Below are 13,422 nucleotides of genomic sequence, written 5' to 3' on the forward strand. Positions count from 1 at the left end.
CTGTAGACTTTTTTAATTGTCGCCTATGGAGATTTTTAAGGGTCAAAATTAGTCGTCATTCCAGGAGCGGACGCAATTTTGAACGTGAGATGTTTGGTATCAATTTATTTGCCATAACATAATTTTTCACAAAATAAAAAAAAATTAGAATAACTTTACTATTGTCTTATTTTTTAATTAAAAAAAGTATATGTTTTTCCAAAATAGTGCACTTATAAGATCGCTGCGCAAATACAGTGTGACAGAATGTATTGCAACGACCACTATTTTATTCTCTAAGGCAGTGATTCTCAACCTGGGGAACGGGACCCCCTTGGGGGTCAAATGACAATTTGCCAGGGGTCACCAAATCCTGGGCTGTTCCTGAAGCCCGCAGAACTCTCAGCCTTTTCACAGCCATCCAGCAGGGCAGTCCCTGGAGCCTGTGGCCACCCAGCTGGGCTGCTCCTGGAGCCCTTGCCTGCCCATTCAGTTCACAGCATGGCTGTGGGGCAGAGACTAGAGGTCAGCTGACTGGTGAGAAATGTGAAGTGGGAGGGGCTGGAAGAGACCCTATCTCCTGATTTCGGCATAGGTGTCACTGCTGCGGGACACCACAGAGCTGGAGACACAGTGAGTAACACTACCTGTGATTAGAGTTGCCATTTAATGTCCCCACTACAGTTCTCAGATCAGCAGATGATCTTGATCAAGAGCATCTAAAAGTAGAGAATACATGGAAGGGAGAGGAAAAGAGGGGGAGGAACAAAGAAAAAAGGGAGAGAAAGAATAAGAAAACAGGAAAGATGACTAGAGAGAGGGATGGGGGGGACAAGAAATTAAGATAGAGAGATACAAGTGAAAGAAAGGAGAACATGGAGAGAGTGGTACATCCTAAAATGTACCAGAAGGGTTTTTAATACTGTACAAGTGTAAGTGACTTAGGGATCCCTAAATGTCCGTGGGCTAGGGGCACAAATTACTTGTCTGCCCTTAGGTGCTAAAAAACCCACGCTACAAAATTCTACTGTAAGGGGTCCCCCCAACTTGGGAAATTTTATCAAGGGGTCACGGCACTAGAAAGGTTGAGAACCACTGCTCTAAGGTGTTAGAACCCCCAAACATTATATATTTTTTTCTAAGTAATTTTCTAGCAAAAAAAAGGATTTTAACTTGTAAACAACAAGTTTGAAAAAAAGGGCTGGTCCTTAAGTGGTTAAAATAATCAGCTCAAACCAACCTGATACTAGGGTCTCCTGTTATAGTATGTTTATTAAGGTGTTATGTGTGTGTTGTTAAATATGTCTCTCCCATTGTGTGCCTCCTAGGTGTGCATTTCCATTGTTAATTGAGTCACCTATTGTTTCTGTCTGTTTGCTCATCTTTTGGAGATGTGATTAATATCATGACCACTTTACCTTGTTGTTAAACCATTGTGGGATGTTATGTGTTTCTGCTTATGATAATGTGTAATGTACTTTGTGAATCCAGGATTGTTGGCTGGGCGCCGACCAGTTTGGGCACCTAGGCTTGTTTAAGTGACTAGTTGTTTAATTGGCTTAATATTTATGTAGCACTACCCCCTCAGGAGCCGCTGGTTGTTGTTGAGATCGGCATATTAAGTTACCTCTCAGTGTTGTCTAGGTGTGTAATTGATGAGTAGAGTAGTGAGCGAATGTCCGGTCAATCAAAGAAGGTTTTCAAATGCTTTCTTTTCGGCCCAACATAGCCAACATTAACATGAGATAGGAAGGAAAGGTTGATGAAGTGATAGAGAACTTTGCGGTATCAGGCCTGGATATGAAAGGAGCAATCATGCTCTCAACAGCACAGTAGTAGTAGTTACAGTTCGTCGCCACTCTAGCCAGAGTGGGTAAAGTGCCCCCCGGACAGCCGAAGTGTCACTTTAGATTGCTGGGAGGAATAGGCCTCTGCCACAGACCTGGCTCTAGGGCCTCTGCCACAGGCCTAGTACTTTAAGTGAACCGAACGGATTGAGCGAATCCTCCCAGTAGATTAAGTAAGGGTCACCGGGTGACAGTTGAAGTGTACCTGTCAATGTCCCAGTCACCAGACCCCCGGTTCGTTCAAGTCCTGTTGGACAACCTGCCTCCGGGTTCTCTTCAAGCCGACCCCCCATCGAACAGCACACAGCCTGGGACCTTCTCAATAGAGCTGGGGACCCAGCAAGCCACTGGGGCCCCTTTTAGCAACATGGAACCTGGTAGGCCATCGCCGGGATCCGTTGGATGCACACACCCTGAAGGTGGGTGCCACACCTGGAACCTGGAACCCGCGAAGAACCACACAAAATGGCGTCTGCCACAAATATACTCTCCCCCAGCATGCCCCGCGAGGGAAAACCCCTCTAATTGACTGCTGGGGAAAAGTGGCTCTGCCAGAAGCCCTCTAGCACCACCTTTCGCTTGGGGGTGGAATCCGCACCCCTGGAGCACAGACTGACCTACAGGACAGTTCAGGAATGACAGCAGCCCAGAATTTAGCAAATTGTGAATGGGAACAAAATAACTCTCCCATTCCCCACTAACTTTAGCGTAGTGCCCATACTGAACGTAAGGGGGCGCTACATTTATGTTTATGTTGGCTGTTCCTTAACCACTTGAGACCCGCGCTGTAGACGAAAGACGTAAAAAAAACCCCACTTTTTATATATATATATATATATATATATATATATATATAATTATTATTATTATTATTATTATTATTATTATTAAAGGGCCCAGGGGTCTCCAGGGCCCCCGGATGGCAACCCCCCTTTTTTTTTTTTTTTTTTTTACATTTTTTTATATATTTGGTTTTTTTTAAAGGGCTCAGAGGTCCCCAGGGCCCCATGTGGCAACCCCCCCTTTTTAATTTTTTTTTATAATGTTTATTTTTTTATTTTTTTACCCTGCATCTCCGATCTCGGTAAAGAGCCTCTGGCGGAGACTCTTTACCACATGATCAGCCGTGTCCAATCACGGCTGATCACGATGTAAACAGGAAGAGCCGTTGAAAAAAAACAAAAAAAAAAAGTCTTAAAAAAAAAAAAAGCTTTTTAAAAAAAAAAAAAAAAAGATGCCAATCAGTGCCCACAAATGGGCACTGACTGGCAACATGGGTAGATCAGTGCTGCCCCACAATGTCCATCAGTGCCACCCCAAGTGTCCATCAGTGCCACCCCACAGTGTCCATCAGTGCCACTCCACAATTCCCATCCATGCCCAGTGCCCACCTATCAGTGCCAATCTGTGCCACCCATAAGTATCCATCAGTGCCACCCATAAGTGCCGCCCATGAGTGCCCATCTGTGCCGCCTATGAGTGCTCAGTGCCGCCCATGAGTGCCCATCAGTGCCGCCTATGTGTGCCCATCAGTGCCGCCTATGTGTGCCCATCAGTGTCGCCTATGTGTGCCCATCAGTGCCGCCTATGTGTGCCCATCAGTGCCGCCTATGTGTGCCCATCAGTGCCGCATACCAGCGCCGCCAATCAGTGCCACCTCATCTGTGCCCGTCAGTACTACCTCATCGATGTCCATCAGTGCCATCTCATCGGTGCCCATCAGTGCCGCCATATCAGTGCCCGTAATTGAAAGAGAACACTTACTTATTTACAAAAAAATTAACAGAAAAAAATAAAAACATATTTTTTTTTCAAAATTTTCAGTCTTTTTTTAGTTGTTGCGCAAAAAAAAAATCACAAAGGTGATCAAATACCACCAAAAGAAAGCTCTATTTGTGGGGAAAAAAGGACGCCAGTTTTGTTTGGGAGCCACGTCGCACGACCGCGCAATTGCCATTCAAAGTGCGACAGTGCTGAAAGCTGAAAATTGGCTTGGGCGGGAAGGTGCGTAAGTGCCTGGTATGGAAGTGGTTAAAAAAACAAATCAGTAAAGTTAGCCCAATGTTTTTGCATAATGTGACAGATGAAGTTACGCCGAGTAAATAGATACCTAACATGTCACCCTTCAAAATTGCACACGCTCGTGGAATGGCGCCAAACTTCGCTACTTAAAAATTCTCATAGGCGACGCTTTAAATATTTTTACTGGTTATATGTTTTTAGTTACAGAGAAGGTCTAGGGCCAAAATTATTGCTCTCGCTCTAACTTTCGCAGAGATATCTCACGTGTGTGGTTTGAACACCGTTTTCATATGTGGGCAGAACTTGCGTATGCGTTCGCTTCTGCGTGTTGTAAACTCTTTAGACCTTCTCTCTCTCTTTCTCTCTCTCTCTCTCTAATGTTACATCTCCCTAGCAAACCGTATTAAGCAACTGTAAAACCCTATATAAACAAATAGTGAAAATATAGGCCTAAATATAGGCCTAATTCCACTATCTCGGCGCTATGGGCCAGAGGTAATTGTAAAAAGACAATAAAGATTAAATGTTACCATTTATCATTTAAATACAACTTGTCAGCAGCCTCTTAAAAAATAAAAAGACATCAACATTTATAGTAAATTCTAATAAGCAAATAAATAAATAAATACTTATTAATTACTAAAGCAGCGCTAGTTGTCACTAAAAACTGTGACCTCTCTTTTCTATGACCATGCATAGAAGAAAATGTTCTCAAGATGTTCAAGTAAAAGCAAGAGTCCAGTGAAAGAAGTGTTATTAAAAGAATGGTGAGCTGTCTGCTGCAGGTGACATCAAACGTGCACACTCCACCCTTCAGTCGTTTCCCATGTCAATCTCCCCTCAAGGGAATGTACTCACCAGATGGTAGAGTTCAACAGGCTCTGAATCTCTGCTCCGTTCGAATTCCTCCAACTCCAAGAACCAGCAGTTGATCAGTGTGCTATGCTCCTAGTATCCACCCAATGGGAGGGCAAAGAAAAGACTAGATATGGTGTAATACTGTTTATAGTCTTTATTCCACAAGCTGTATCAATCAGTGCATTGATATGGTTAACAGCAACTGTAAAACCCTGTCTAAAAAGCCACCAAGAGTTTTGTGAGCCGTAACAATGAACTTCTCCTCTTTGACCTCTTTTGGTCTGCTAAATATATAATTTAAAGCTTTTTGCTATATCTGTTCAAAAAGTGCAAAAATACTTATTGATCCTGGGAGAAATCCAGTGAACATGTAGCTTCCTTCCACTCAGACTGCTGATTCTTATTAGCTAGCACTGTTCCCAGTTCTTTCTGTGACCCTACTATGTCATGAAGATGATGAGGGTGGGGCCTGTAGTCTTAACAAACTTCCTGTTCTAGGGTGACAACAGTTCTCCTGTAGAGATACAGTACAGTGGGCGGGTGTTGTCTACCTAGAACATGAAGTGTGTTACTGGCAGAATCATTTAAAAATAAAGGAGAAACACCCACAAAATAAAAAACAAATGCATCCAAGGATTAATAAGATGCAATGTATCAAATGTATGTACACTTTAAAGTTTACTTGTTCCGATAAAATATATCAGCGTTTTGCTTTCTACTATACTACAGCGAGTTTATAAGCGATACAGCTGCGCGAAAAAAAGTAATTATGTAACATTTACTTTATTTATCTGCTCAATGTGCAAAGTTTGTATTAAGGATATGAAAGAATTGCCGGCCATGTGCTTGTGTACAGTATTTTGTAACAGTGGTGTTTTTTCAGGCTTACTATATTAATCTTTTGTAAACAATGCAGTGCCTCTAGTGTGGATCTTTTCCTGGTTAAGGAATAAACTGTATCAGACTTTTATAGCTAGGGGATAAAAGCAAAAATATGAAAGAGTTTTAAAGAAACTAATAATTCTGTCTTCTTAAAAATAAAGTTGAACTACTCAGTTACCAAATTACATATAAACTTTTAAAATTAAACAGAAATTAAGTTTCTGGCCTCCTTTCACTATCCCAGCGCTCAGGAATTCCCAGGATTCAAATAACTTAATTTAAAATAAATATATATATATATAAAATAGTGTTAACACTAAGATAATCATAAGAATATATATATATATATATATATATATATATATATATATATATATATATATATATATATATATATATATATATATATAAATATAAATATAAACAATTCAGCAGCCGCTTTAAAATATATATATATATGTAAAGCAAAAATAGTAAAATAACAAGTCTATTCAAGTCCTGTGGTTTACTAAAGCAGTGCTAATTATCACTCCACTAAGTTTGACCAATCTTTTCTTATAATATAGTTCATAAGAAGTGTAAAATTGAAGGAAAATCTCCAAGTGTCCCCAGAAGTGCTTCTAAACTATATGGTGCTCTTCAATCCAAACAGCTTCCACCGTGTATCACACACCCTTTCGGGTTTGTACTCACCATAAGGCTGAGTTTAGTAGGCACTGTCAAGCAGTATATTCACTCCTCTCCCATATAAGCACTGCACTCGATCTCCCAGACTGGCTCTTTGGAGCTCCTCGGATGTTCCAGGTGTATAGAAGAAAGTAAAACTCACAATAGTGTAATTCTGTTTCTCTTGTTTATTTCTACAAACTTTCACGGCATCCACAGAACCGACACAGTGCCGCTTGTTATACAATAGGTGTTAAACAGACGCGCCGTCCATAGCATCCATACAGGTATGTAAGGTATGTAAATGCTGGTCGCGTCCACCGCAAACCAACACACCGCTACTTCCTTGTGACTGGAACGCACCTGGAATGCACAGTGTCGCTCAATTACTTCCTGATACTGCGAGGTCACCCTGACGTTTCGTCCTTACGACTTTTTCTGAGGGCTTGACCTCACGGCACGGTATCAGAGATTTTATAGGAGGAGAGTAGAGCCAGAGTATTAACCCCTCTAGTAAACTATATGGATTGAAGAGCACCATATAGTTTAGAAGCACTTCTGGGGACACTTGGAGATATTCCTTCAATTTTACACTTCTTATGAACTATATTATAAGAAAAGATTGGTCACACTGAGTGGAGTGATAATTAGCGCTGCTTTAGTAAACCACAGGACTCGAATAGACTTGTTATTTTACTATTTTTGCTTTACAAACTTTTAAAATTACCTTAGCCTTTACTGTGACACAAAACCAGCTAAGTTTTTCATGGTTATTTAAAGCTGGTCTTTAATTTGTTCATATTTTGACTTCCTTATTCAATCTTTTCCCCTCATCAATCTGCTCATTATTTATTTCAATTGTTATTACGTACCTTATTTTAGACAAAAACATTCTTTAAAAATAAATAGCTGTCAGCGGGTTCTTGATATTTCTTTGAAATTTAGATTCCGTGAAATCTAAGTAAAACAAATGTTCCACAACCTGGTGAAATTGAAGAGATTAATTCCCTACAGATTTCAGTGTATATAGGAAACAAAGGAGTAGAATAATGAGACCAAAAGCTCTGTTGCCATAGGGAGGTTGATCTATCCACATCAACTATTACCTTCAGGATGTGTTGTATAAAAAATATTTTGGCGCTGTTGCACAAAGCTTGCCTAAAAGATAATTGGAAAAACATGCATGGCATGCTCAATGTTTACATTTCAGGTGAATGAGAAATCTCTTGAGTCTAGGAACATTCAGACACTAACATCACACTTCATCCCTTATGGCTACTTTAAAGATTAATTACTATTTTTGACCTTAGGCATTTTAATTCTTAGTATTTGAGTCTTGTGATTAAAAGTTGACTTAAATGTGTTATTGTGACATCATGGGTTGCATTAGGAAGCTATTTAAGTTAGAAACCTTTATTCTGTGATAACACAAACTTGTAGAGGATTTAATGGATGTTCTGGCTCAGAGCTCACAGTAAATGGATATATGGCTGCCACAAAATAAACAGTGCAAATGGGAATAGAACAGTCAACTGGCTGCAGAACATGCACCAAGGAGTGTGCTATAATATTATTCATGTATGGACAACTGTTTATTATGTTTCAGAAGCTTTAAAAAATGATATGATGTGTGTAATGCCCACATTAAATTAGTAACTAGGGTTTACAGAATTTCTTAAATTATCTTAGATGGAAAAAGTTTTAAAAATGGAAAACAGTTCTTTTGGAATATTTATACAGTGTATATATATATATATATATATATATATATATATATATATATATATATATATATACATATATATATATATATATAAAAAGGCTGAGCTACGTTATACTGAAAAATGCACCTTGCAGTGGGGCTGTGCAACAGAGCAATGGCTAGTTGTTTTTTCTAGGGGGTAAGGAATAAGGAAAATACCTATCCTAGTCCGCCCTCTGCTCTCAACTGGTGCTCTGTTCCAATCTCGAGTGCTCCCAGGATGTGGACAAGCCCTCAAAATCCTGGTATCGGAGAGCTGCATCCAGTTGACCAGTGAAGAGGAGCAGCTTCTAAGGGCCAGTATTACAACTGCAGATGGGAGAAATAAAGTATTTCACCTTTTTATATCTTAAGGCCTGGTTCACACCTATGCATTTGTTTTGCGCGTTTTCAGTTTTGCAGAAACACACTACAGTCCATTTAACATGGTTTCCTATGGATGTAGTTCACATCTGTTCATTTTATGGAAAGGGCCAGGGACTTTTTTCTGGCTTTTGGTTGCATAGACTTCAATAGATTAAAAAAGTATATTGAAAAATCCAAAATGCATCTGGACTATGCAAACTGCAACCTACATAGGTGTGAACCAGGCCTTAGACTAAACGATCAATTAACTCTTGTATTGTGGGGGAATAAAAGTGTTCAAAGCATATGTTTTTTCATTTGCAAAACACTCAATTAGGCTAGCTGCTGCCATACCAATGGTATTCCCCTTTAACCACTTAACATCCGCCCGCCGTCAAATGACGGCGGGTGGAATGCTCTATTGTTCCGACAGGACGTTATATGACATCCTGTCATTTAAAGCCTCTAGGGCACGCGCCGCCGTCGGCTCGCGCGCACACCCGTCGCGTCACTGGGACCAGGCACCCGCGATTGCCCAGTAACTGAGCAGGGACGTGGAGCTCTGTGTGTAAACACAGAGCTCCACATCCTGTCAGGGAGAGAGGAGACCGATCTGTGTCCCGTGTACATAGGGACACAGATCGGTCACCTCCCCCAGTCACCCCCCTCCCCCCACAGTTAGAACACACCCAGGATACACATTTAACCCCTTCCCCGCCCCCTAGTGGTTAACCCCTTCCCTGCCAGTCACATTTATACAGTAATCAATGCATATTTATAGCACTTTTCACTGTATAAATGTGAATGGTCCCAAAAATGTGCCAAAAGTGTCCGCTATAATGTCGCAGTCCCAAAAAAAAAACGCAGATCGCCACCATTCCTAGTAAAAAATAAATAAAAAAATCATTATGTCCCCTATTTTGTAGGCAATATAACTTTTGCGCAAACCAGGTTATTGCGATTTTTTTTTTACCAAAAATATGTAGAAGAATACGGCTTAAACTGAGAAAAAAAATATATATTTTTAGAAAAATTGGATATTTATTATAGCAAAAAGTAAAAAATATTGTGTTTTTTTTCCAAAATTGACGCTCTTTTTTTGTTTATAGCCCAAAAAATAAAAACCGCACAGGCGATCAAATACCACCAAAAGAAAGCTCTATTTGTGGGGAAAAAAGGACGCCAATTTTGTTTGGGAGCCACGTCACATGACTGTGCAATTGTCAGTTAAAACGACGCAGTGCCGGAAGCTAAAATCTCATCTGGGCAGGAAGGGGGTGTATGTGAACAGTAGGCAAGTGGTTAAACAGCCACCGTATAATGACGGCGGGTGGTTGTCAAGTGGTTAAAGCCATAGTTACTATATGGTCACCATCATTTTAATTTAAAATAGTACTTGATACTGCTATGGGATCATTGCATATGAACTAATGGGCAGGGGGGATTCTTTATGGAAACTGGAGCCCATGACAACCAATCAAATTTTCCAGGCATGTTTTGTTTTGTGATTGATTGATTGATTTTTTGTTTTGGTTGATCGGTGAAGGTCTTTCAACCCCAATGCATGTGTTTAGGCAGCATTGAATAGTCAACCCCTTCTTGTGTCTAATTCTTTTCTTGCATTAAAAATCTTGCAAGGTATGAATGCACTGTGGATTATGGCAGTGAGGTTAGTTAGAATATAAGTTGTCAGTTCTAAAGACAGCACCACACAGCATAGATGACCCTGAAATACAAAAGAGATTAATTAAAAAATTAATATGCCTTAATAATACCTTTGTGTGCTTGGTTTAAGTAATAACGTAAATCCTTATCTAAATCTGATGATAGGGTCACCTTAAATAAGGTAGTTTGTCTTAATTCTTAATTTAAAGTTCTGAATCTGGGATTCTAATTATATTCAATAACCCTTTTCCTGTTGTAAAAAGTTAAAGTTTGTAGGCGTATAGGTTTTTTATTTATTTGCTGCTCCTTTTTGTTTGTTTTGAACAGTATATGACATGCTAATTTACTTCCGTATATCAACCTAACAGATTCTGTTTTTTTTTTTTTAGATGCAGCAACTGTTCCATGAAAATTATGAACACAACAGAAAAGGATATATTCAAGATTTGCACAACAGCAAAATTCATACAGCTATAACATTGCACCCTAATAAAAGACCAGCATACCAGTACCGACTGCATAATTATATACTGAGCCGAAAGATTTCTGAACTGCGCTTTCACACCATCCAGCTACACAGGGAAAGTGTTGTGATGAGCAAGCTCAGTAACACAGAGATAAGCAAACTAGACCAGCAGCTTGGTATGATGCCATCTTTCAATAGATTTCAGCCACGAGAAAGGAGCGAAGTAATTGAATGGGAGTTTCTCACAGGAAAACATATTTATTCAATGTCTGCAAATGCTCCACCATGCCAGAGTCTAAATAACCTTCTCAAGGTGTCTTTGGATGACACAGTGATGCAAGTGATGGAAATGATCAATGAGAACTCCAAATCAAGAGGAAGGTTAATCGATTTCAAAGAAATCCAGTATGGGTACCGGAGGATCCATCCTATGTATGGAGTAGAATATATATTAGATTTGTTGCTGTTATATAAAAGACATAAAGGAAGAAAGCTAACCGTTCCAGTAAGAAGGCACGCATACCTACAACAATCATTTAGCAAGCCATTTTTTAAAGAGGAAGAAGAGTTGGATGTGCAGAGTTTTCTCCAGAGCATCAATAGTGATACTCAGTCCTTTTCATTTTTTTCTAATTCTTTGAAAATGTTTTCTGCCCTTCACGTAACTAAGGAAATGAAAGAAAATATCAACAAAAAAATTCACTTCCTTGTCCCGCTCACCGGTAGATACGATATCTTTACAAGGTTTATGGAAAACTATGAAAAAGTCTGTCTGGTTCCAAAGCAGAATGTGAAGCTTCTGATTATTTTATTTAACTCTGAAAAAGACTCAGACTCCAATAAGCACATGGAACTCATGGCTGAATACCAAACCAAATACCCACAAGCAGAAATGTCCATCATGAAAATGTCAGGATCCTTTTCCAGGGGGTTGAGTCTTGAAAGGGGCTCTGCTCAGTTTGACAATGACACACTGCTACTGTTTTGTGATGTAGATTTAATCTTTACATCAGACTTTCTACAGAGATGTCGGGACAACACTGTGCAAGGACAGCAAGTATATTACCCAATTGTATTCAGTCAATATGATCCAAAAGTAGTTTACGGAGGAAATCCTCCAACAGAAAACAACTTTGTTTTTACAAAGAAAACTGGCTTTTGGAGGGACTATGGTTTTGGAATTACTTGCATTTATAAAAGTGATCTGCTAAAAATTGGTGGGTTTGATACCTCTATTCAAGGTTGGGGATTAGAAGATGTGGATCTCTTTACTAAAGTTCTCTCTTCAGGACTGAAGGCCTTTCGTAGTCAAGAAACAGGGGTAGTTCATGTGTTTCATCCTGTCCAATGTGACCCTAATTTAAACCCTAAACAATATAAAATGTGCTTGGGTTCTAAAGCAAGTACATTTGCATCTGCTGCTCAGTTAGCAGAAATATGGTTAGAGAAACATTTAGGTTTTGGCTATAACAGAACTCACTCCTGACATGCCAACTCTAATGCTGGGGGGAGTTTACCTCAAAATAGGACAAGATGGTTTCAAAACTCCTCTGTGTCTTCCAAAGGATATCCGCTGTTATCACAGGCAAATAAACTCTACTGATGACCAGTCTTTTAAATCCCTACTGAAGATGTGTTCACTGTTTCCCATGTGTGTGTTTTGGATAAGAGCTATGATTAATATGGTCTTAAGGAGCACATTGATCAAGACCATAAAGGTTTCTTTTTTTTATTACAAAAGATAGTTCTTAATGGGGAGTTAAATGCAATATAACTTATTGTATTTGTTAATGTGACCCAAATATTTGCTGGCAAAGGTACCACAAAAGTGCATTATGCTTCCCTTTGGGAAGAAACATGAGTTTTATAATTTATAAAAAGAAAAGACTTAAATATATAAACACTACTTTTGTTCATCTTTAGAATTTTTAAAATTAAAAGATAATTATGATTGTATCTTTATTTTTTAAAATTACATTGACAAGGGACTTCATGAACTTATGGTACTGGCTACCAAAGTCCAAAATGTCTTACTATGCGTCTAGTTCCGAATGTGTTGCTCCTAATGTAAACTATTCGCCAGAGGAAATGGTTGTATCAACATTGAAGAACTGAAAATTATAAAATGTGTTTTTTTATTAGCTGGCAAGAGGATGATTTAAATGAACACTTTTATTTATAAGAACAGATTGTGTATTTTTTTTCTTAAATATGCAAAATGTGTTTTTTTAAAGTAACTCAGACCACCTATGTATTATGAATAATTTGCCCTTGTGATGTCAGAGTTATTATGGTAAATTAATGGGTGCTTAAAGGTGCAGTGCTACTTACATTGTCTTAAAATTATCTATATCATCCACAGGTAACAGTGAAATATACTATCAAGTATTAATTACTTTTGTGAAGGATAATAGTGGTTAAAATATTTATCTCCCCATGTGCCAATTACTGTAGCAGCCTGTAGACCCTAGAACTAAGGATTTTTTTTATAGAGAATCATTGGAGCTGTTTAAAGCTTGAAAGTGTAATTTACCATTAGTGACTAAATGTACCAAAAACCTTCCACTCTTTGGATTTTTACAACACTTCCCTCAGTAGAAAATACAAATCATGTTAGCAACACACTAATGTACTGTTGCATTAAAGGAGTTCTCCAAGCTAAAACTTTTAACCCGGGCTGTAAAACTATACAAAATAAACTTTCACTTACCTGCCTACGATCCCCCGTTGTTCCGATATCGCCGTCCCGGTCTCTTCCACTTCCTGCGGGTCGGTGACTCACAGTGCGCTCAGCCTATCAGCGGCTGCAGCGGGACATTGCTGCGGCCGCTGATAGGCTGAGCGCACTGTGAGTCACCGACCCGCAGGAAGTGGAAGAGACCGGGACCGGAGAACGGGACGGCGATATCGGAACAACGGGGGATCGTAGG

The 13,422-nt window shown here is 39.3% G+C and overlaps 1 protein-coding gene across 1 annotated transcript in view; it reads left to right on the plus strand.

Moving 5' to 3' along the window:
- The window catches only part of CHSY3 (chondroitin sulfate synthase 3), a 573,019-nt gene extending 560,342 nt beyond the window's left edge, over nt 1–12,677 (plus strand). The window contains exon 3 of the mRNA XM_040345013.1: nt 10,416–12,677. Coding sequence (XP_040200947.1) covers nt 10,416–11,978 — 1,563 coding nt within the window. The 3' untranslated portion in view covers nt 11,979–12,677. The remainder of the gene's footprint in view (nt 1–10,415) is intronic.
- Nucleotides 12,678–13,422: the final 745 nt, after the last annotated feature.

This window comes from Rana temporaria, chromosome 1, assembly GCF_905171775.1.
Source record: "Rana temporaria chromosome 1, aRanTem1.1, whole genome shotgun sequence".
NCBI classification, from domain to species: Eukaryota; Metazoa; Chordata; class Amphibia; order Anura; family Ranidae; genus Rana; species Rana temporaria.